Below are 25,249 nucleotides of genomic sequence, written 5' to 3'. Positions count from 1 at the left end.
TGAGAAAACATTTAATTCTTCAAACACCAATCAATTAACTCAGCACTTCTCCCTATACAGATTTACTAAGCCAATATTCTTCAAAAATTTAGATATGTGTAATATTTCATTTTCATTGGAAAAAACGCAAGTCCCTTTGTCCCTGCCACCATCACTGCCCCAGTGAGTGTTGCTATACATGAACCCAGGTACTTCAGGGCCATTGTCCTTATCTGAATTTCAGTTGTGATGACGCAAAGATGCATCACACAGTTGTGTCCTGAAACACCTCAACATGTCCCTTGTAAGGCAAGCGAGGCCACCAGCTCCCTCTGATCTGTGATCCTGTGATCTGCAGTGGCTACAAGGGGCAAGATACTGCCACCCATGGGAAAAGTCTGATGGCAGCTGCTAGATCATATTTCAGTTTTAAGCTATGTCAAGCCAGCTTCACATTAACTTGTTGCCATAGCAAGAAGGTTCCCTTAAAGAACTCCTATTCTGCCTCCAGAACAGAAAATCTGGAGATCAATCACCAAAAGCTGATGCTGGCCAGACAGCTGGGAAGACCCTCAACTACAGCTAAAAGCTCTGGGATGAAACAGAAAGACTACCTCAAGCCTGTGTAGTGTGTAAGGATAAGGACCATTGCAAAGCTTAAATACTGCATGGTAGGAAGGGTGACGAGTGGAGAAGAAGGGCCTTCAAACCCACATCTTCAGCAGAAGGGCTTTTGCACCAAGGGCAACAGGAGGTTGACATTAGAGCACACTGATATCCATTTGCCAGCCAGCAAAATGACAGATGACCCATGAAGTATTTCAAGTGGGGAAAAAAAAAAGCCTATGATGCAGACAAAAATAGGAGCAGAACAGGCTGAAAGGGAGAGGGGCACTCTGGATAGTCCACCCAGCAGCTTACCCACGACACTGCAATTCCCTCTGAGAGAGTCCCACCTCAGCACAGAGATCACACTCTGCGCCAGGGATATTCCCACTCCCTGGCTAAACCCATAACAGTAGTGCAGCAGTAAATAGGATGCAAACAATCTCCAACAGAGATGAAGAGCAGAGGATAGCACAGACAGCTGATGCATGTAGGGACTGCATCTCCTGTCCCTGCGGGTAGGAGGCTTGGACAAAGAGGTCACACCCCAGACTGCAGTGCAGTAGTTTGGATGAACTACTGAGGCAGGCAGGAAACTGTGCAGATCGTCACTAAACCTGCTTCTCATTCAACATCAACAAGAATTCAAATGGACTCCTTCCTACACATGAGGCACACAGGAGGCACCACTCCTCCCTCCTCAGTCCCATTACCCAGGTAAGGCTCCAGACTGGCCAGACACACTGACAGCTTTGAAAGGAAGCCAACTAGCAGAAGGAACCACCAGGTAGTTTTGGTATTCCATGAGCACCCTGACAGCTCTATGCCTTGTTAGTTTGGGATCACATGATCTATAAGCTATTTTTATTGCAAGATTTTCAGGACAGGAGTCAGCTCCTCTGCAGTGTAACCAGGGACCTCATTCCAGAACTGTTTAAGTTCTGCTCAGCTGTCTGTTTCAGCAATGTTTGTGTGATACTCAGCACACATGCTCCCTGTAAGAGTCCCCAGCTACCACCTTCACACTTTGCTTTCAACTCATATGAGTTCTTGTATCACTGGAGTTCTTGTATTTCCCATTGGTAGACCCCAGTCCAGATCTGAATTTAGGAATAGGATGAGCCAGAAGGAATTTACTAGCATGATCTTCCCCAAGGTTAATATATCTCAGTTGCCTGTCCCCTCCTATTTCAGCTGTTCCTGTACCTCATCCATGAAAGAGCTAAAAATCAGTCTCTAAATGATGAGCACATGTTTCAGGAGCACTGTCCCACATTCTTCCTAGGCACAAATCCTCAAGCTGCTCCAGCTCAGTATATACAGCTCCTGCACTTGCCTCTTCTCTCAGTATCAAAAGTAAGCAATGCACCTGCTTTCCAGCCTGGCTCTCCCAGGAGATGATACAGTCCTAATGATAACACAGTCCTGTCACCAGCCCAAAAAATGCAGAGCTGTAAACAAGAGACACTGAATCAAAAGTTTGCAAGCTGACATCTAGAAAATAATTAACAGAGAACTTTATTGGATGTTTCCTCACAAGTGGCTCAGATCATCAGAAAGTGCCTGTTTGTTCACCCCAAGGAGCAGCACACAGCAATGTCCTGGCGACCCAAGGACACCCCCAATTCTTATGGGCAGTGACCTCAGTTTATGAAAGACCCCACTGCTTGGGTGGACTTCTGTTCCTCTTCCCACACTCACACTGTAGCAACCCGGTTTCCACTTACTGCCCCAGGAGAGCAAGAACTAGACAGCATTTCAGCTGAGCTGAACAAAGGCCAACTTGTACGGAAGGAGAACCTGAACCAAGAGGTTCTGTGAGGGCCTGTCAGTGAGGCTGAAAGGGGGCCAAAGACAAATCCATGCCAGCAGGAAGTAAAGAGCAACATCTTATGATTTGCCTTTATAAGACATGTTCTGCTCTTTAATTTCACTTTGAAACCCTGGACAGATGCCTAAAAGCACTGGGAGTGGAACTCACTTGCCAGAAGTTGTAAAACAGCCACTATTTAACACAAGGAAAAACCATTCATTTTTAAACATTTGAGGCTGGGGGACAGCAGTTCACAACGAAGTCCTTAAAGGCACCAAGTGTTTTCATATCTGTGCACATCTTCCTGTGAGGCCGGAAACACCATATTGAGAAACACCATATACCAGAACAAGCTGTTCTTCTGGGACTTCCCTAATTTTTGTTGTTCTGTTATTCTAAATTTGCATTTATTTTAAGGTTTTCGCTGAATCCGTCTCTCCAACTGTTTTGCCATCAAATAAGAAACAGTTCAGCCAACCTGGCTCCAGATCAAGAGATACAGGAAGGAAGCTTTTATTTATATTTTTGGTGATACATAGAAGGCAAACACAACTTCCTCCACAATCACAGCCACTCAGTCTGCAGGCAGCCCTAACTGTTTGACCAGCTGTTCCCTGTGGCAGGTACCCCCATCATCAAGGGTTCTGTACAGCAATTTGAGTTCAACAAACAAATGATTTTGCAAAGGAGATTTCTTAGAAAGCCTGGCCACCAGCTGTACATAATGGTCTTCTCTCCCCTTTGCTCAGGAGTGAGGGGCCCTGACACATACCCTATTGGAGTAATTCCTAGGGATCCCTGTCAGACTACAGCAAGCAACGCCTGTTCCAACCTCACAGGTGGGGCTGGTGCAAACATCGAGAGGAAGAGACAGCTTTTCAGGTAGGGCCAGCTTTTGCAGCCAGAGGCTGGAGGAAGGGCTCAGCCCACAACACTCTGGCTCAGATTCTTAGTGCTCAGCATTGCAAAGTCTAGACACAAACTGTGTCTGGTCCAAGACACAACCTGCAGCAAGATGGGTAAGTAAACCCAGATCACCTCCAACTAACTCAGAACCAGAAGCCTCACTCTTATTAATGTGTTTGTCTCCAAGATGTTTTCTGTTTCAACTAAAATTTGGAAAAAAGAAAAAAGCTGTCCATCACTTTATTTAAATAAAACCAAATCCAAAGGAGACATTTTTTCCCTTTGAGCCAAAAGAGATGGTTATTATATGTGCTCTAGATGCCAGTTAACAGATGAACAAGAACTCTTGCCACATGCAGGATATGGGGAGCATAAGGAGAAGATCTACTTTTAAGCTGCCAGGGTTTTCACCTCTTGCACTGGGCAGCCCACAGTGCCCGTCTCCTGCCTGTCCATCCACTGATCCGTCGTGCAAGCTGAAGTGCAGCTGCACCATTCATACCTCATCCCATCTTGTACGCTTTGTACAGAAGCAAACAGGCTTTGGGAGAGCAGGCACAAGAGCTGCCAGGCTTGATTATGTCTCCGGATAAACCTCTGCACTGGACTTGATGCAGTGTTGGCACACCAAAGCCTCATCAGGTGACTGCTATTCTGCAAGCTGAGACTTGCTTGTTTCTGTGGTCAGGACAGAAGCATTTATTTTTGCAACACAAATCAGAAAAGAGAGCAGCTGCTACTGTGAAACAATCAATAGGAAGGCCAGGAGGCAGCTCAGTTCAGGCAGACGGCCAGGATTGTCTGCCACAACCACAACAGCAATCCCCACTAGCCTAATCTTCCTCTCCTGTAATTCCCTAATATGAGGCTTAATGCTGCATTTCTGTTTGAAGCATTAGAGAGAAATTAGATGGCATAACAGTGCATGAAAAGGAAAAGTTGTTCAGGACCCCAGGAGCAAGCTGTACTGAATGCCATGTTTCATCCTCATCCATCCATCAATCCCATCTATGCTATAGAGCAACTCAAATTGCTTGGCATGACAAGAAAGGGGGATTCACAGAGTAAGAGAAGGTGCAACTCAGATCCTTGCTTCCTCACCTTGAACCAGAGCAACGCTGAGTTTGAGGTAATTTTTTTAAAAACAAGTAACTTATCCAGAGAAAGCTAGTGGAGGGGAGAAACAGAACAAAAAACTTGTAATGATGACAAATTACCCTTCTCCTCTGACTTGCATAGAGGCAGGAGAACCACATCCAACTCTCAACTTTGTTCACCTGAGTGACAATGACTAACACAAATCCTCCAGTTATTGTTATTCTGAAGAGGAACTGGTGCAGAAAGGTCAAGCCTCACCCACGTGCACCATGTTACACACACATTCCATATTCACTTCTCATGGCAGTTTGCAGGATGGTACCACACACACAGCCAGAGTGGAAACTGCACAGTTTCCACTTCACTAGAGGAAAGATGTTTTGGAAAGAGACCAGGGCCTGAGTGTACCTTTGCCAGGCACCAAAGATCCACAAAGACAAGAGGTGGAGTAAGCAGGTCATCATTTCTATTTCCAGCCTGAAGAAATAGCTACTGCTCCAGCAGCCCTTCAAGCTTTATCATACACCAGCCATTGCCCTCAGCTGGTTCACCAAAACCAAAGCAAGGCCCACACACAGCTTTTGGGGGCTTTCAGTCTAATCTGTGCTGAATGCTTTTCTGTGTGCTTGCAGGTGGCAATTGTTTCATGTCCAGAGATGCCACCAGAGACATGGTTGTCTCTGCCACACAGAGAACAGCCTGTCTCTTTCTCCCTGTCCTTTCCCACAGTACACTTGCATGGCTGCTAAAACCCTGACATAGAATGAAAAGAACAGCCCCTAAGTCCTCCACTGGCGCTCAGCCTGCATCATGCCCAGCTCTCACGGCCGGCCAGCTGCTGCAATCCATGCCAAGCACCTCCCCATGCACCTGCAAGCACACAGCCTGCTGAGCCCACTCTGCCCTTCTGTCTCACACAGGCATGTTCAGTGTCACCTTACAGCCCAAACTCTTCCCCACCAGCCCTAGCATGAGCAGGGCAGGCTTCAGCAAGGAAGAGAGAATGGGAAGCTTCACCCCAAACCAAGCCTCAGAAGAGAGGCACACACATTTTGCTCCAGAAGGAATCTCATTTTGTTGGAGGCACTTCAGGCAGACCACAAGGTAAGCTGCACCCCAGCAAGGGAAGAGCCTCTGCTCAACTCCTCCTGTGAGGCTGAGCAGCACACAAACACAAACAGCAAGACAGATGTAGCCATGTCCACCTGAAGCTTACACACACAGAATGAACTCTGTGCAGAAGTATGGCTAATAGTTAAATGTTTAGTGTGCTCCCTTATTTTAGTAACCCCACTATGTAAGAACACTGGGCTAGAGAAATCAATTTAACTCCCTCTGTGTTGACAGCTTACTCCGAAACAGGACTCCAACTTTCTCCATGCATGGCATAACTACAACATCCTGCCTTCAAGATACATTGGAATAGCTTTTTTTGCCAGGCCCAGCACAGAATCAGCAGCATTCAATAAAGCCAGCAAGAACAGCTCTTGTAATTAACATATGTAAAGGGCAACCTGATTCATTTACACCCTCAGATGCCACCACCTCTACTTCAGGATGCCAAACTAGATAATCCACAGGAGTGGCAGCTCCGACACACCGCTAAAACCTCCAACCCTAAAATGGCATTCAATCCTTTAAATCCTAGGCCTACAAAAGGTCTCAAAACCCAGTATCCATCCAAACAAACTGCAGTGTATGAAGGCAAAGAAAACAGTTCATTCTCAAAAGAAATCCACCAGGTACAGCACGCCCAAAACCCCGGGAAACGGCTGCAGAAAGTGCTTCATGAAATTTGCAGATTCCAGACGTCTTACCAGGCAGAAGTCACCAGTGTGGATTTGATCTTTATCTGTACCAGAAAGGGCAACAATTTCAGTTCTGGGCAAGTCCCAGAGGGCAGCCCTGGGTTCTCCAAAACTACCAGCTTTCACATGTGACATATCCTGAGTGCCAAGAACAAAGAGCATGGCACCTGCCCAGACTTGTCACCACCAGGATCTCATGGAGCTTGGCTTGTTCTGAGCCTTTTAGCTGGGAACACAGAGGGCCGGTCTCCCAGACACATTGTACGCATAATCCCAGGGACAGGATCAGGGCTGTCACAAGCAGCTATTGGATCACAAGTGCCAAACTCTCTCCTCCCTTCCTCCAGCCTTTGTAGCTAAGCAAGCTCCAGCATCTTCTCTACACTCCCAGACTCACAAATTTCCTCCTTCCTACGTGGTCCTTGGAAAGGATTTTCTACTGCCCCAGACCTTATTACTTCAAGGACACAGCCTGCCTTTTCCCAAGGACACGGACTTATTTAGGGCCGTCCATGTGGAAGCATTTCTTCTACCCCTCCTTTTCACCAGCTCTTACTCTACTTGCTTGACAAGGAACACAGCCCAAGGCTCTGCTGACTCCCACATACTTGAAAGCACATCCTGACTTTCACCTCAAGTCCCACAAACATTTGGCAGAAAGGAAGAAGAACAAGTATTAGAGCTGGGCAGTGGAAGTGTAGAAGTGCAGAGGACTCAATGGAAAAATGGTAGCCAGTTTGGAATGCAGCCACCAGCAGCATTTTTATTGTGGAAAGCAAGGTGGACAGGAGTCAGCCACTCAAACCACTCTTTACAATAGGAGATTTCTAAGGTTTTGCAGAGGCCCTGAAATTAGGCTTGTCCATTCCCATCTCCAGAAAGAAGGAATGCTGACCAAATTGCCATTTCTCCAGCCCTTGCAACATCCTCTTCGAGTACACTACAAAGGAAGCACAGCAGAGGTGAAAATCCTCTCCAGCCAAACCCATGAACACTTAATCCATGTTTCATGGAAGGCACAGAGGGGAAACAAGGAGAAATCCAGAGTGAGCAGAGGCCTAAGATCAGAGTACAATCATCCCAAGCTCAGTGCACTGGAAGGTAGCACAGCCCTCCAACGGACAGGAAAAAAGCACCATTAGCTACTGGACATGCACACAGAGCTCCTGAAACCACTACAGCAGCAAGAGTTTGGACCTGGATGACACAGCAAGGAATCTGAGGAAGATTTCTTTATTGATCAGGACTAAGCTTTCAAACATAATCAGTAAGTGGATGTAGGACCCTGGGGAATGTACAACAGCTTCTATTTTCTAAGGAGATCTTGCAGTTGCCTTGAAGAGTTTGGGGAGGTAAGAGGCAGAAAGAAGTGGAATAGCCTGGACATGCTACAAGTTCAAGAGACATGCTGAACCTACGGGTGAGAAGAATGACCATGCAAAGACCCTTGGGCTGTTGCCACTAACACTGTGCAGCTGCTTCTCTGACTGACAGAGCAACGCTGGGCACCAAGCTGCTCTACACACCTGCTGTCTGTGTGGGGTGCTCAAAAAATAAACACATGCATTGCCGTAACTATATCTTTCGCTAAAAGTGGCTGTTCAACCTCCCTTGTACTCATCCAATGACATCACAGAGTATCACAGACTATTCTGAGTTGGAAGGGACCCACAAGGATCATCAAGTCCAACTCTTAAGTCAATGGCCCACATAGGAGATTGAACCCATGACCTTGGCATTATTACAACCAAATTTTAACCAAGAGCACTTTTCCTCACGGGAACTTCTTTATTAGAGCCATTCAGATAGCAGGAACAAGCTCCTTCCCTCCCAACAGAAGGTATTGCAGAGTGCTCTGGTTACCAGCTTACTCCTCTGGACACCCGATCCCACAGCCCTGTGACTGCTGAGGGCACTGATCCAGGCTCAGCAGCTTCTCCACCAAGGCAGTGAACATTTCCAACCATGTCAGCACAGAATATCTCCCCACCTACCTCTAGTTTGCACCACAGAAAGAAGGCTTACCACTTACTGGGAGCACCAAAAGGCTCCCCCTGAATTACATCCACATCTCCCTCTATGTACATAAAGGTGTCTCTCCTTCCACTGACTGGGTTGTGACTACTGAGCTCAACAACTTTTACCCCAGGTGGGGCCTCTGCAGGAAGTACAAGTGACCATCTCCTCTGCAGAGAGGGACTTGACTTTTGAGATGCCCCAGATGCTATGAAGTTTTCCTTTGTGTCCTTGGGGAGATCCACAGCTCACAGTCACACTAGACAGCATCACATACACCTTCCCCATGCTTTGACCAGCATAAACTTGCACTGCTCTAAAGACTCCACAGACTCTAAACTGGTTTATTCCTTCCCTCAATTTGGAATTTGATATTAAGACTATACACACACACACAAAGAAAATCTCCATGACCAGTCCCCTTAAGCCTTTGCACACATATAATCAAATTGCTAAAGCACAACATTAAGATGCTGTTATTGTTAATTATCTCAGTTTCAAAACATTAAAGGCTTTGGTTGGGTGGAGGGTTTTTTGGTTTGGTTTTGGGTTTTTTTTTGCTCCTTCTACCAATGAAAAAAGTCTCTGCAGTTCAGCAGTGCATTTCCTAGTGATCACATGATGACGGCTGACAAGCAAACGATGTCAAATAACTTACTTCATTCAGGTCAAGCCTGAGACGGAGCCCTGGGCCTAAGATACTAGTTAAAAACAATTGAACAACTAAACCTGGTAAACAACCGAGGAAGAGCTCCCCAAAGAACAAACTAAACAATGCTACTCAGCCTAGCAGATACATGGCCTCCTTTCCCTATTCTTAGTACCAGAAACATCACCTCAGCTTGTTTTATCATTTTCTGCCAACCTTGTGATGCTTTAGGAGAACAGCTAACTTCCACAGATGGGGGTTTGATAGCCAGCTTTGCGTCTGACAGCAGAACCCACCTCCTCCCCCCCAAAAGAGAAGCAATTCAGCAGTTCCAACACACCCACAGAAAGCTGCGTAGGACAACATTCAAATGCCACAGAGACAATTGAGATGCTGTTGGTTAACTATGAGTCAGAAGCACAGGCTGGGACTTTAGCATCAGCTCAAAGCCAGTTTTTCAGTGACTACAGCTTGACATCCCATCATTCATCCAGGCTGCCATGCTCCCAAAGCAGGCACACAAATCCCATACAGCTCACCAAAATAAGATGATTCAAGACCCTTAACAAAAACATATTCCCTACTCAGTATTAAAGACTTCAGAATCTGATACTGGCTGCATTTAGGCATTCCTCGTGGCTAATAAAGATCAGTCTCATCATGTCACCTAAGTTCCTTATCCAGGCCAGTAACTTAAGGATTTATATAGACAGGTAGCCATTCTCAGAGCTGCAGGCCTTTGTGAAAAGCTGCAGGATTTGAGGTATGCATAAGGAGGACACTGCAAAGCCAGCACAGAAGACGTTTTTAGTTGCTTGGCATATACAGGCACATTTCCTGGTGTGCTGGACTCCAACAGCCCCAAGAGAAGACACAGGCATGACAGGCAGCCATTTTCCAGAAAACCCTCAAGGCAAGAAGCGATTCACTGGAGTATGAAGCTACAACACTGCACAGTCAAGTAACACGTAAACACATAAGACTTTGCACGATACACCACGACAGGCACACAGATTATTTTAGTGGAAAAATAGCAATGCTTTTTCTTGTCAGCAAACAGAAAAACCTCAACCCTGGAGAGAGCACTTCAGATGCAGGACAATACCACTGTTGCAGTCCTGGACTTACAATTAATGGTAAAGTGCTTATCAAGAGCTAGATGAGGTCATATCAGACCGTAAATACCTCCTGGCCTCTTATATAAAGACTTCTGCCCAACTAATATGCATGCCCAATGTTCTCTGTTTGGCATTTTCAAATGTGCCTTTGAAGCCTACAGTTGTGCTCTCAAGGCTGCAAATCATCAGGGTTTCAGTTCAGCATTAGCCCACAGCAAAGCCTTCCTGCCCTACACAAATTATGACAGTGTGATCATAACTCAGTAAGAAGGCAGAGTACGTCCGGAGGCAAGCTGAGAAGATGCAAAAGGCAGAGGGAAAAAGCTGGAAAAGAAACCACTAAGTGGGATCTTACACTTGGAAGTCAAGGAGAATTTCTGTTCTCTCTGATCAGGATCTCAAAAGACTGGAACCAAACTAAAATCCAAAGAAGTTTTTTCACTCCTCCCCAAGAAGTATTTGTCCTTGCAGAGTAGAATCCCATTTTGTTCACACCCAAGTACACAGGCATGAAGGCACTAACCTTACTTACACACACCCAAATAAGCAAAGCTTGTCATCCATCAAGAGACAATATTTAGCATTCCAGTTTGATGGACAAGGCAATAGACAATGCAGGGTGGCAGCTGCCTATGAGATTCAAAGCCCAAAGGCTGTAACACCTGCTCTCAGGCAGAAACCAAATGCATGGCAAACACAGATACTTGGGACCCTACAAGAACCTGTACTACGATTGAACTGCTCTCCTAGTACAGGCTCAGCTGTGCCTTCTGCCTTGTCCCATTTTCCCCTATGATTTCATTCTAACCTCTGGACCTCTGCTGGAAGGTGCACTGTCAGGAGGGTTTATGATATGGACAAAGTGCAGTGATACCACGTCCCAGCCACGCACCCTATTTGCTTTTACTTTCAAAAATCAACTCTGTTGCCTTAGAGCTGCTCTCTATCCAAGGCATACAGGTGAGTCAGAAGAAAACTATTCTAGAGATGTCACACTGAAGACAGAACACCCAAGATCCGATCCAAGCCTTGGATAGCTTTAAACAGCACAGTTTGGCCTCCTTCAAGAGGTAGGTGAGTGCTGCCTAGATGGTGGCCCCTAACGCAGTCCTCCTAATAATGCCTCCCACTGTATCCCATAGGGAGTGGGAAAACCCATTCTGAGTCACAGAAAGCTCTCTACCAGACTGGCAGCCTCCCTGAGGGCAATGCCTGGCACATTGTGGATGCTCTGGACAAGTAAATAGCACGGGCAAGGTAGACATGATAACAGGCTTGCTCAGCACTCTAATGGCACCTGAGCAAGGCAAAGGATTTGGGCACTACCCTTCAGTCTGTCTCATACTTGTGCCACACCTTCGAGTGGCACGGGGACCACCCCCTTAGGGAACTAATCGCGCAGTCACCTCTTCAACAGAAGCAACAGCAATTAAAGCAACCAAACCCCTGGCAGCTATCTACAAACAGATCCCTACACAAAAAGGGATTAAGGAAGGCCTTTACCATTGCCAATGATAAAAGCTGGCACCGTGGCATCATTACAGCCTTTGAGATCTCAGACTGGGGTCTGAACAGCTGTTAAAAGCTTCCCATCAAGTTCCAGAAGTTACAGTTGCGCTTCACTGGGCATTTCTGTAAACAGAATAGTCAGGAAGGAAAATTTCAAACCTAACTGAACAGAAAAAGCTAACTTTTGCTGCATGGAGACTGCATCTCAAAACTCTGTCTCCAAAAAGGGAATGCTGTGGAATAACATCTGCCAGCAAAGTGACAGGAGTTCAAGCAATAAACAGCTCTGGCTTCACTCAGCTCTAGGAGAGGGTCGAAATTCTCTGAGACTAAATAGATAGATACCTGATTCTCTCACACCACATTCCCCTTTCAAGCTTAAGATACTTTTCTGCATTTGTTATTCTCAACCTAAAAGCTTCCAAGAAGAGACTCTATCACATGTTTGTCGACTTCCACCCCCACCCCCACCCCCGCCATATCAAAAAGCCGGGAGGCACCACAGACCATTTTCTTCACTCATTCCCCAGACACAGGGACACACTACACTATGCATCTGCTTCAGAGATAACTTTTTAAGGTTTATTCTGTAACTTTAAAAACAGAGACAACATCTAGCTGAACTGGAGATCTAGCTCTTGCAGAGGGCGAGAATGCCTCAGTGCCCAACACGCCAAGAAGTAACCCAGTTCCAGAAATAAACATGCAAATTAAAAGATGCCCTACTCAGAGATGCTGTCCAACTCTCATCTGTACACGCATCACAGTGCCCGACATCTCCATCTCCAACCGCCTCGCCTCCCCATTGCAGCCACCACGGGCTGGTGCTCGCACAGCAAGAGGCTCCTCTCCTCACCAAGAGCCCAGCCAGACCCACACCCAACCAAGCCAAACCCAGGCAGCGAGCCCGACAAGCCCACATTACACGGGTGCGTGTGTGTGTTTGTCAGAACCAGGACCCTGCGCTGACTGCCCGACCGTCTGGGCCCGGGACAAGCGTGCGGGGGCGGGGGGGGCGGTAAAAGGCCTTAAAAACAAAGCACTGCTCGCATTTCGGGAGGAGGAGTGCGCAGAGGTATTTCTATACGCACACCCTCGCTGCTGCTGTAATTAACAAATTAGCAATAACGAAGGGAGGAGGCGAAGGAGCGCCGGGCTCGCCCGCGCTTACCGAGGCAGGCGCCGCTGACGAGGGCGGTGGCAGTGAGCGCCCCGGCCGAGGCACCGTACACCTTCTTGGCGTTGGCGACGAGGAAGGGGGCATGTTCCTGCAGGCAGCTGGCCACCCCGATGTGGTACACCCCCAGGAAGCCGCAGCCGGCGAAGGAGATATTCCAGGAGGAGTCCAGCGGGAACATGGCCTGCGCGCCCCGCGGGAAGCAGCGGCAGCCGCAGCGGGGACGGCGCGGGGCTCCTTTCGCACCGCCTCGGAACGGGAGAGAGATGCCGGAGGCGCTGCTGCCCGACACCAAAGCCTCAAACACGGCAGGATTTGCCGCTGGAAAAGCCCCGAAGGAGGCCGAGCTTATATGGCGCGGCGCGGTCCTCGGGCCCGCCCGCGCCGTGGCCATGGCACCGCCCCGGGGCGGGAGCGCCCGGCTCCTCCTCCCAACCCTTCCTCCGGTGAACCCCTTCGCGACCCACGGGCATTGCGGGAATTCGCTGCTGGTTGAGCCATTCCGGCCGAGCCAGCGGCGCTCTGAAGCGGCAGGGGCTGAGCCGCTGGTTCGGGGAGAGGGCTCCGCTCCCCGCAGCACCCCGGGCCTCGCCCTGTCCCGGGCGCCCCCCGTACACATGCCGCGGCTTGGAGGCCTCTGCTGCCAGTTCTTGGGATTTCTTTAGTGTTTCAGGGGATGGGCACGAAACGCGAGAGGAAGGGAAAAGCTTTCCCCTTTCACAGAAAGCTGAGGAGTCAGAAGTAGGCAAGGCTTGGCACGGCTACGTGGCAAGAACTGGGAAAAAGCAGTCTGTGTCTGTATCTGTGCGGCCTCCCCTGCCACCGGCCCTTAACAGCATTCACTGCCTCTAAATTTATAGAGTCAGAATCACAGAATATCCCGAGTTGGAAGGGATCCACAAGGATCATCGGGACCAACTCAGCCCTGCACAGAACACCCCAAGAATCACACCATGTAACCGAGAGTGTTGTCCAAATACTCGAAGTGCCCTAGGCGGGGCTGTGACCACTTCCCGGGGGAGCCTGCTCCAGCGCCCAGCCACCCTCTGGGGCAGGAACCCTTTTCTAGTATCCAACCTGACACAACCCTCAGGTCCTGTCGCTGGTCACCACAGACAAGAGTTCAATGTCTGCTTCTTCACTTCCCCTCTGGAGGAAGCTGTACACTGTTGTATAGCACTCACCAAGACACAAATAGCTGCTTACCTTTGCTAGCCTTCTCTCAGCGTTTTTTCTCTGCATGACTCTAAGCTCACCAAAGCACTTACCTTTGGTCAGAGCAACTGTGATTTTCTGTAGTGCTTCTGCACAAGCAAGCCTATGGTGCATCAGCTCACCACAGAGCACCACTGGGTGAGAGGCCAGTGCTAGCAGATCAAAATAGCTTTCAGAAGCTGGAAAGATCCCCTTGTTATAAACAATACAGGCTACAGTCATTCAAATAATTGGATAAGTATGAAAGTTTACAGGAAATCAAAAGAATCAGCATAGCAAGAGAAGCAGCTGCTCAAAGCGAGGATGCAAGATCAGCAGAAGTGAGGTTTAGGGGATACAAACAAACAAAAAAAAGATAGTTCTTTAATGTAAACAACATAGGGAAAAAACATTTTCTACCAAAGTTTTAAAAACTACTTAATTCTTCTTGGCATAAAAGTATTTGGATTAATTTTCTTATAACTGGTCAGAAGTTTCCTATTTGGAATACTGTTATATCTGTCCTTAACAGCTGTCAGACTAAACAAAGCTGGGCTTTCTTCCCCACAGAAGAAACACCAATTATGTTAATGGCAGTCATCCAAGTAGCTGCTCTCCTGTCCCTTCTACTCCAAATATCCTTTCAAATGACACAACAGAGCTGATAGCCTCCTCACAGAGGGACCTTCGAGGTTGCAAGAATAGCTGTTCAATGCCTCAGTCTACTACCTCACAGTCAGGTGACTGACGCAACCAAATTCAGCATGTAACCCTTGCATAAATCCAATATTTGAGGTCAAGTTAGGCATCACACTCCAGGCTCTAAAGAGTGCTTTTTCATTAAATGTTTGCACTTTCATTTCATCAGACACCAGGAGTACACCTTTCTCTTTCTTTCGGGTCCTGCCCCAGAGCCCACTATCTCATCTAGGTGCCAGGAACTACCCCTAATACATATTAGCTGATCCTGGAGGACCTGAAGAATTAACCCTCCCTATCTCAAGTCATCTGCTCAGGCCCACCCTTCTCTCTCTTCCTCTCATACCTCTACTTAGTTTTGTAATTTCCTTCCTCCCTTGCTTTGATGTGGTTTCCTAACCCTTGCCAGCCCTCATCTCTTCCACCTGGAGAGGTGAGCACTGGCACACCTGAGCCTTGACTCTCTTAAAGGCCCAAAACACCAAGGGGATCACAGTGTTTTCACCCCATGCTTCTGATGACACAGAAAGGTACTTTCATGCAGTCAAACCCAAAGAAAACACCATGTCTTGCCTTTTCCAGAACAAGGATTGTTCTTCAGGAGAACTAGTCAACAGGGTGTGAGTTTAGCAGAACTCTGTGGCAAAACTGAACACTGAATCTTATTTGCAGATACCTCCCTAATGCTGTAACTACAAGAACATTCTCAAGCCAATGCTGCTCCCTCTTTTTTTTTTGTCATTTCACAAACCTTAATGTTCCTAGCATATCTGAAAACAACAGTGCTGTGACAATGCTGGGGTTAGTTTCACTGGACTTCTCAACAGCAATCTCATCCTGAGTTGTTTACATCGCTCTGCCTTGACCCTCAAGGTTACTTATTTGAGGAGGTTAATGCTGCCCTGTTGAAACAGGTCGATCAAATGAACCATGTGAACACTAATCTCTTGTGAAGTGCTGCCTGGTACTGGCATGAGCAAGCTGGCAAACAACTGTGTTTTTCTCAAACATAAATTAACCCCCCAAACCAATCTTTTTCCCCCTTATTAAGAAAGTACCGTAGTTTTGCTATTGCTCACAATGAGGCAATAAACCAGATCAGCATGATTTACAAAGCAGCTTTTCCTGTGTATCAAACTCCTATTGGAACTCTGCAAGTTCACTCCTGCCCTTACATGTTGAGATGCCACTGTGACAGCTTTGTGTGCAATCTCTCGTCATCAGGTTTCTTTTCTAGCCTAAGGAATGGTGAGTAGTTAGTACATATGTGCAAGCAAAAAATCTCTTTGTTTTTCCAGGTAAGACCTCAGTTATTACCGGCCATTGAGAATTCAAGGGACGATGAGAGGCAGTCTGCTTCAGACTTCTGAGTGTTACCTTAGTACTGTTGCCCATAGTCAGTACAACTAGTGTACTGGCCATGAAGCCCAACCTGAGTGTTCTTAACCATCACTGGAAAGCCTGACTCTGATGTCTTTCTCTTACCTGTGATGTTTGTATATGTCAGGCCATTCCATGGCAAACACTTGCTTCACAGCACTTGCTTCACAGGAGCATCCCCCGAAGGAAAGGATTAGTCCCCTTGTCCTACTCTCTTAGGACCTAATTTTCCTTCTAGGAAAGTAACTAGAGATATACCTGCCCTACCTAAGTCAAACATACCAAGTTCAGCAGCCTGTCTGCATGTAGCAGCTTGCACAATTGGGCCTTGGTAGTAAGAGGGAAACTAGTTAATTTGAGAGTGGCCCCAGGGACCCATTGCTTATTGCTTTACAGTAGTGTCCAGAACATTCTCCCTGCTTTCCAACTAGTGAAGATGTCGCATAACTCTCCCTCCTCATGGGGTTTGTAAGAAATAGTGACTTTCAGTCAGAGCTGATTAAGAGATGGTGCAGCATTCATGTCCCAGTGAGGAAAGCTCACACATTTTAATGTCAAGCCTATGATTAAATCACTCTCCCCTGCTGTCAATTTGGTAATGATCAGTTACCAGTGTAATCTCCAAGATCAAAACTATCCTTTCCTTTCTCTTCTCTTCGATGCCCTTGAGCCTTCCTTTACAAAGAACTCGGGAAAAATTGGTTCTAGCTAAAATTGATTCTGCAAGGGGATGGACTAGGCCACAATTTTAAGTGTTTGCAAGCACTAGTTTTCTCTGAGAGCAGAGGAATAAATGCATCCACTCCACCAGTACTCTTGCCTTTAGGAATCATTGCTAAGTCTGAAAAGGCATCAGTGACACTTGAAAATTCAGAACAGTGACTACAGAGCAGGAATCCCAACTTCTTCATAGCTGAAGCTTATTGAAATCAGCAGAAATGTAATGGAGAACTCCATCTAGTGCACCAAACAAGTCTGCAACAGACTCACAGGCACATCACTGCAAAGCCATCAGGTGACAACTATTTCCTACGTAGGTAAGGGGGAAGAAAGTTTAATAGGTTTTGATTTTGCATTTGGAAGAAACATTCACCATGAAGAGGTTTTAGCCAATTCTGTAAAACGTGTGTGATCTTGGAGCAGAGCTGTGTCCTGACCTTCTCGAGGAACATCTATGAGGTGGTTATTACAAACACTGGTTCCCTGTGGCACTGTAACAAATACTGTATTTTCAGTGATTTCTCTGATAATTGCCCCCCAAAATTTCTTCTCTAGTTTACCAAATGAGCTCAAAGCAGATTGTGCAAGTTTTCATGAAATTCATGCACTTTCATGAAGGAATTTAAAAGTGGTAGGACACTCAGCACAGAATCAGGCTCATTAACTCAAGATTTAAGAGGTCACAGGGAGAAGAGAAAAATAAGGGGGCGAAAGAAGTTAGTCTAGCTGTAGTTGTACTCCTCCCCTCATCACAGTAGCCAGCAGCTGGCACCACAGGTTTCAGTCTCATCCCACAGGCCTGGGCATAGCAAACTCATCAAGTAACTCAGAGCCATTGAAACAAATTCCTTTGTGCATGGAAAAACCCTGAGTGGTGTGACAGGGCCACCGCTTCCTGTGAAAGCATCAACTTTGCTCTTGCACCAATCAAGCAAGACAATCTAAGGGAGTGGGGGTACCTCTCAGTAAAGCCACATCCAAGAACCCCTCTTTTTCAGTGACCTGAAATGGAGATATCACCAAGGAAAGAAACAACGTACCTGCACCCCTCCCAGGGCTGAACCACTGCCATAATTACAAGTCTGACAGAGAACTACAGTGAACTTTTTCACTACCAGGTCACCGTGATAGGACTTAAGAGCCAAAGGAGATGAAAGGTATTGGCACTGTTACCTCCTGTAACTTTTTCTTGCAGCAGGCACAGAAGGGCAGCAAGGGTTAGTTGCTTAAATCATGGCCATTTAGAGGCTCTAACTTTCAGCTGCTCTCTCCCTTGGCTACTGTCAAGCACTGGGCGTTTTCTCTCAGTAAACCACAGGGAGATAAGTTTTTTCCTACTTGGATGTCACCCATCTCTCCTCTCAGAAGTACTGGCCATGCTTAGCCCAATGACTCATAATGAACACAGCTGTATCAGCTAGTGCTTTTTTTATCCTCTCAAAACATCTACATAAGAGCTCCACAGTACACACTGCTCCAGGACACCCCTTTGTGACTCTCCCTACCTGTGCAGACTTGGCATATGAAGATCACCACTCATGCAATTTGTACTCAACCTACTCACAGTGGCAGATTACTTCCACAAGTCCGGTAAGTTGCCTGCCAGAACCATCTTCTAGCAGAAGAAACTTTATAAATAAAGCAAAATTTAATATTCTTCCAAGCTGATGAATTCCTCTAGGCACACCAGAGATCACTTTCACTTCTCCAAAACCACCCTTCTCATCTAAGTTTCTCTTTATTCAGATGAAGGCGATTCATGTCCTGATAGCTGAGCCACCCCAAGAACAGCCATTGAGCATGAAGGGCACCTTTACACTGATCTCTATCCCATGAAGAGCAGAACTGAGTCTGAGGTTTTTTTGTTAGATTGTGTACATGGATATAACATGAAACCCAAGCAGTCAAGCATTTTATTGGTATTGCCACTAGATCTTGGAAATTTGACACCGTGATGAAACGGGTCCTTTTAAAATATTAAGAAAAAAAACTACTAAAGTTTGATCTGAAATTATGTTTCTGGAATAATCCAGACCTGCTGTCCATTCAGTTTCATGTTTTGGAATTGAAAAAACAGATCCTCAAAAATAAAGTCCTATTATTGATGAATAGATGGGACTCCTTAGTGGGTAACTAGGATGGCAAACTGGAGAAGGTTAGCATCAGGTAGATTCAGCTTCCACATACTGTTTAAGAGCAGTATCAAAACAAGCATCCAGGTTCACACAAGCTTTGCCGTTTCCTCAGTATGCCAAGAGCCAAGTCCAATGGCTTGGCAGAAAATTCACACACCTGTTGCAGAGATCCAAATCAAAGCTTGTCAGAGCTATTTTAAGAACAGCTGTCTGAATCCACTAGCACTTATACAAAAAAAAACCCAACTAAACCATTTAAAACAAAGAATTTTAATAATTTCTCTATTACAAATAATTAATCAAACAGGCCAAATCCCATGTCATCATCAGATTCTTCAGACTCCTCCTTCTTCTCTTCTTTCTTTTCCTCAGCTGAAGGAAAAAAAGACCAAGCAAATGGTCAGTATTAACATTTTTTGCACCACAGATTTTCAAGTTTTGGTGTTCTCAGCTGCTGGAACATTGATATTTCAGCCTCCACGATTCATCTCGTTCCCTTTAAACAGCCACATACAAACATTGAGGGGACACAGACACTACTACTGCAGAGATGTGCTTTACACCACCAAGTCTGTTTCTCAATTTTAAGCCAGACACCGTTTAAGGCAGATAAAGAGCAAATGCTTCTGATTGCCCAAAGGAAAAGTAACTGTCCAGTTTATGTTTCCATTACATACTGAACTGCCAAAGTGAAGAAGCCTTGAAACTTGGACCCAGTTGTTAAAGAGTTTGTTAACAGAGACAAAAGGAGCTGCCCACTGATACTCACCAGCAGCAGGGGCAGCAGCTGCAGCAGGAGCAGCAGAGCCCCCTCCAGCAGAGACTGCCACTGCTCCCCCAGCTGGCATGCTGGCAAGTTTTCCATTACCTGAGAGGGACAGAAGAGAAAATATTTACATGCTTATCCCAAGCATAGAGGTCAGGAAAAATGGAAGAAAAAGTACAGAAAAACCAGATCCTGTCTTATGGACTGATTCTGTCACTGTTTGCTGAAAGAACAAGAAGCTGCACCCATGATGAATACAAACTATTCTGTGAAAAGCATTTAAGAGTTTTAAGATTCACAAAGGCCTATCCCAAGAATACTGACAGCACACTAAAGTCAGTTTTCTTCAGTACACAAAGTTCCCTATTTTTCTTCTGAAACCTGTCATATAAAAATAGTAGCAAACAACATCCAATTTCACACACCCAGACTGTTCTCTGAGTACAGCACAGTAGCCCAGAAACTGGTAATACACCTCCAAAGTAACATACTGGCAGCACTGGCTTCCCCACTTCAGCCTATTTTGTTTTCTTAAGAACCCTGAGGGTATAACTGGATCACACCTAAGAGGAGAGAAGGGGAACTATGAATTTATGTCAAAGAGTACAGTATTTTAACTTCCCTAGCACCCTATGAACCCTATTGCATCTCCTTTGAGATTCCTGATTTATGCTCATATTTGGAAAGCCAACTAGTTCTCTGGCATCTGTCTCTCACATACCAAGGCTCCCTTGGCATTCAGAGGTTACGTACACACCATGTTTGCCTGTCTTCCAATTTCTGGGAATCAGTTTCTAAATAATTCTGTGTTACTTCAAGCTCTAACAAACTAGCAAAGTAAACAAACATGTTTCATATGCATGTCAGTATGTTCAATTTATTTAAGGTATTACAGAAGGAGAGAGCATAAGTGTGTTGTAAGCACATACATAATGGGTCTCTTGGGTCTCCAGACCACGTGGATAGAAGTGTCCAGTGCCTGTTCCTAACAGCAAAGCCAGGCAGAGTCCTGGCAACCTTCAAGCAAAAATATGCCTACAAATTCCCTTGTGCCTACACACTGGCAAAAAAAAAAAAGTCATTAATCAGAAAGCTTTGCACTACCTCAGCTGTTTTTCTTCAGCCCTATGACCCAGTCAATTCATGTTAAAAGTTGCAGCTTGTTAAGAGCATAAATTTCTATGGAAGACAGCACTCAGAGTCACACCTTAGGGAAAAGGAAACGCCAGGAGCTCTAGAAAAAAATGTGCACTGGAGAGGCTTGTGCTCCTCACAGAGGGTGTAACTGTACCCCCAACACCAACTCACAGTGTGTTCTTCACGTTTTACATCATTGGTGCACACAAGTGGGTAAACACAAAAAATCTCCTGGAGACCCTGAAGGAAAGCTAACTCTTCCTCCAATCAACATGTCCAGAAAACTGTGTCATGAGCAGACTACCAGTAAGCTCACACATGCTAAAGTTCTCCAGTTTAATGTGGTCCACAAGCGAAACCCAGCAGGTACTGGCACTGACCTGCAGGGAATTAGAATGGACCTGGATTTCAGCCAAGTCAGCTGAGATGCAGCCTGGAAGTTCTCAACCACAAAGCTAAATGGACAAACAATCAGGGAATTGGCAGCAGTTCCCATGCTCTCAGGTCTAAGATACCAAAGCAGCAGAGCCAATTACCTGTAACACTCAGAGACTCTACTTACCCTGAGCGATCACATCTTCAATGTTTTTCCCATTCAGCTCGCTAATAACCTGTGTAAATAAAGTGCAAAATGTTAATAGTTTCAAACCAGCACAAGAATAAGCTACATTTAAACAACTACTGATTAATCATCATGTACAATGCCTCCATTCTGCTGATTATACAGCTCCCAAATTCTTTATTTCTCCGTGGGAGGAACAGGACACTGAAATTAAAACTTCTAAGTTTTATACTTTTTTGTGATGGCTTTTTCATGAAATCTGTTACAATAAGTTTATTACGAATCCAAGGATCTTGCAGAAGGAGGACACACAGATACTGTGGAGCCAATCAGCTCCCAAATGTAGTAGTCACTAAGGGACTGTTAACATTTCTTGCTTAATGCCCTCTGGAGGTCTTGGACCAAAAACCACAGGATCCAGTGCAAATAGAAAAGGATTACTTAACTATAAGCAAAACAAATTCCAGAGCAGCTGGAGTATCAGAGAAATCAATTAGTTTATGAAGGTATTAAATCTAAACAAGCCAAAGACAAAAGACCTGGCACTTAAATAGGAGCACTGAGAGTTCAAACCAACATCCCAAACCATGATAAGGATGCTGTCAGCTCAGCCAACCCACTGTACAGCTGGGCCTATGGTACAGCCCTAGATCCAACTGGGAAAATAACTTCTTTCTACCTGTAGCTCCACATATGAGTATGGGGTAGGTGATATTTTTTTCTTTTTTTCCCCTATGGCAAATTATTTTTAAATCCACAATGCTGAAATTCTCTTCTATCACAAAAAATATAATTAAGATACTCTCTTCTTTGTAAGTCTGTCTTTCAACCCAACCATTTTAGCATTAATTTCCAAAATCTTCCTACATATTAGTATCAAATCCCTTTAAGATCCATGCTAGGATTTGCCTGTTTCTTAGTGAAGAAACAAATGGTGCTTTGCAGCACCCTAAGAATGTATTACCGAAAATCAGGCCTTTAGCAGTGTTAGCTCTGAATTAATACTGACCAGAAACAAAAGTCAAACATGATGCAGACTATACATAATGTCAGAACAAAACTTATTTTCAATGTAAGTACTTCTATGTAGCCACCGTGTCATTGAGAGCCATATTAGACTGAACAACCAGAAGTCAGCAACAACTGACAGAGACCTTCGGGGAGGACACGTGTTGAACGAGAAAGCCAGACAACTTCTCTCTGAAGTTGTAAAAACAGTTGCGATTGGCTCAGCAGCGTTTTAGAAATCAAACACATGAAGGGCCACTGAATGTCTAAACAAAGTAAGGGCAGATCAACAGCGATGCAACTGAACACTGAAGCCAAGGAAACAGCTCCAATGTCCGGCACTGGCTGGGACACGACCACCTGGAATTAAAAGGCAACGCCACCTTGTTCATGCGTTCATCGTCCGTCTCGATGCCGACGCTGTCAAGGATCTTCTTCAAGTCCTTGGACGTGGGGGACTCGTTGCCCCCGAGCACAGCGAGGAGATAAGCGGCGACGTAACGCATCCTGCAACACACAGAGTGGCGTCCTCAGCGCCCGCGGCCGAGCGCCATGCCCAAGGGCGCCCATCTCCGCACCCTCCCCCCGCTACAGCCCTTCGGATCCCCTTGTACACGAACCCTCACGCACCCCGCGCCGCCAGCACGGGCCCCGCACACGGCAGGCCGCCAATCGCTCCCGCCCTGCGCAGGCTCGAGAGCACATGGCCGCCATTCCCCCCCCCCACCCCGCTCCCCCCCCGCCCGCAGTGGTCTTGCCCAAGCCCCGCTGGCGGGCGCGGGCCGAGGCGGGTGTGCCGGGCGCGCCCATTCCCGGGGCAGGGGGGGCACCGCGCGCTTACTCTGCTGGCGGCGGCGGCGGGAGCGGGCCTGGGGCGTGCGCTCGCGGGGCAGCGCGGCGGGGAAAGGGAAGGGGCGGGGCCGCGGCGGCGCCTTCTTCCCGCCACCCCTCAACAACGAGCGCTGCCATTGGGCCAGACCGGCGGGGCGCGGGCAGACCAATGGGAAGCCGCAGGTGTGGCCGCCGCCTGCACGGTCCGTAGCGCATGCGCAGAGCGCGGCTGCTCCTGCCGTGGCACGTGGTGGGAAGGAGGCGATTCCCGAGACTCAGGGTCAGCCACCCGGGAAAAGACCGCCCAGGGCACGGAGTGCAGCCCGTGACCACCGCCGTGCCAGCCGGACCATGGCACCGAGTGCCACGTCCGGTCTTTCCTTGAACACCTCCAAGGCAGTGACTCCACCACCTCCCCGGGCAGCCCATTCCAATGGAAGAAACGCCTCCTGATGTCCAACCTAAACCTCTCCTGGCACAGCTTAACACTATGTCCTCCAACCGCAGCATCCTGCCCTGCCCTGCCCTGCCCTGCCCTGCCCTGCCCTGGGGTCAGCACAAGCCCGGCCAATCCACACACCGAGTCCTGGTGCTTGTTCATTGTGTATCTGCGCAGAAATGGGCACCGGGCGGGGAATCACAAAGCCAGAGCCCATCTCTGCACACATGAAACAAATGTTTTGTCATGGAAAGAGTGGTCAGGCAGTCGAATGAGCTGCTCAGGGAGGAGGTGGGGTCACGGTCCCTGGAGGTGTTCAGGGTGTTCAAGGAACAGGACGTGGGACTTCGTGGTGTGGTTTAATTGCCGTGGTGGTGTTTGGTCAATGAGTGGACTCGATTATGCTGGAGTGGCCTGCGGGACAAGGGAAGTGATCATCCCCCTGTACGTGGCACTGGTGAGGCCACACCTCGAGTACTGTGGCCAGTTCTTGGCCCCTCATGGCAAGGACATTGAGGTGTTGGAGTGAGTCCAGAGAAGGGCAGCAGAGCTGGTGAAGGGACTGGAGCATAAGTTTTGTGAGAAGCAGCTGAGGGAGCTGAGGTTTTTTAGCCTGGAGAAGAGAATGCTCAGGGGAGACCTTATTGTTCTCTACAACTCCCTGAAAGGAGGTTGTAGCCAGGTGGGGGGTGGACTCTTGTCCCAGACAACTACTGACAAGACAAGAGGGCACAGCCTCCAGCTGTGCCAGGAGAGGTTTAGGTTGGACTTTAGGGAGAATTTCTTCACAGAAAGGGTGATTAGACATTGGAATGGACTGCCTAGGGAGGTGATGGAGTCAGTATCCCTGGAAGTGTTCAATAAGTGACTGGATGTGGCACTTAGTGCTGCGGTTTAGTTGTCATGGTGGTGTTCAGTCATAGGTTGGACCTATGACCTTGAAGGGCTGTTCCAACATGAATGATTCTGTGAAATACATCGTGTGGATTGGCTTCTTGCACACCAAGTGACAGAACCCTCTTCTGGAACAGCATGCTGAGGGCAAGGCTCTCTGCAGGGGGCAGAAGGCAGCTGTTCTGTGCCAGGAAGGCTGAGGTAACAACTCTGTGTGTGGCAAGGTCTCCCCGCAGGATCACAGGAGCCGCCACCTGTTCTCGGTTTGCTTGATTTCCTAGATTAGGGAAATGAATAAAAGTGAAAAGTTAATGCTGCTGAAACCCACTGGACCCAAATTTATCCTGATTTATTAATCAGGAGGGCTGGTTCAGCAGCAGGGCTGTGAGGAGGCTGTGGCTCTCCCTGCTCCCGAGGAGGCCTCAGTGCGGGTGAGAGCACTCTCCGCTTCTGTGGCGGCTCCAGTGCTGTCAGGAAACAACCAGCCTGACAGTGTTAATAACCGAGGAAGTGCTTGGGAGAAGCAGTCAGCGGCCAGTGTCTACTCCTTGTGGGAAGAGAAATTTCCCTCAGGGCCCTGTGCAGATTGTGTTCTGAATCACAGAATCAACTAGGTTGGAAAAGACCTCTGAGATCATCGAGTCCAACTAAGTAACTGCTTCCAGTCTCTCCTTACACACTTCCAGGGACGGTGACTCCACCACCTCCCTGGGCAGCCTGCTCCGATGCTTAACCACACTTTCAGTGGGGAAAATCTTCCTTCTGTCCAGCTTAAACCTCCCCTGGCACAGCTGGAGACTATGTC

General features: G+C 47.1%; 2 protein-coding genes and 1 non-coding gene across 3 annotated transcripts in view; all 3 read right to left on the bottom strand.

The window, feature by feature from the left end:
• Positions 1-13,039, bottom strand: part of PNPLA2 (patatin like domain 2, triacylglycerol lipase) — a 30,541-nt gene extending 17,502 nt beyond the window's left edge. The window contains exon 1 of the mRNA XM_071558745.1: positions 12,674-13,039. Coding sequence (XP_071414846.1) covers positions 12,674-12,860 — 187 coding nt within the window. The 5' untranslated portion in view covers positions 12,861-13,039. The remainder of the gene's footprint in view (positions 1-12,673) is intronic.
• A 6,018-nt stretch (positions 13,040-19,057) lies between these two features.
• RPLP2 (ribosomal protein lateral stalk subunit P2) lies at positions 19,058-23,215 on the bottom strand. Its single transcript, XM_071559477.1, has 5 exons — positions 23,122-23,215; positions 22,664-22,787; positions 21,273-21,321; positions 19,577-19,675; positions 19,058-19,179 (listed from the first exon to the last, which is right to left on the bottom strand). Exons 2-5 carry the CDS (start codon positions 22,784-22,786, stop codon positions 19,103-19,105), a joined length of 348 nt encoding a protein of 115 aa, XP_071415578.1. The 5' UTR covers position 22,787; positions 23,122-23,215; the 3' UTR covers positions 19,058-19,102.
• Positions 20,981-21,113, bottom strand: LOC139673775 (small nucleolar RNA SNORA52). Its single transcript, XR_011698201.1, has one exon. It is a non-coding gene; the product is annotated as a small nucleolar RNA SNORA52 (small nucleolar RNA).
• Positions 23,216-25,249: the final 2,034 nt, after the last annotated feature.

Source organism: Pithys albifrons, chromosome 6 (genome assembly GCF_047495875.1).
Source record: "Pithys albifrons albifrons isolate INPA30051 chromosome 6, PitAlb_v1, whole genome shotgun sequence".
NCBI lineage: Eukaryota > Metazoa > Chordata > Aves > Passeriformes > Thamnophilidae > Pithys > Pithys albifrons.
This window is presented reverse-complemented; position numbering and strand designations above follow the sequence as displayed.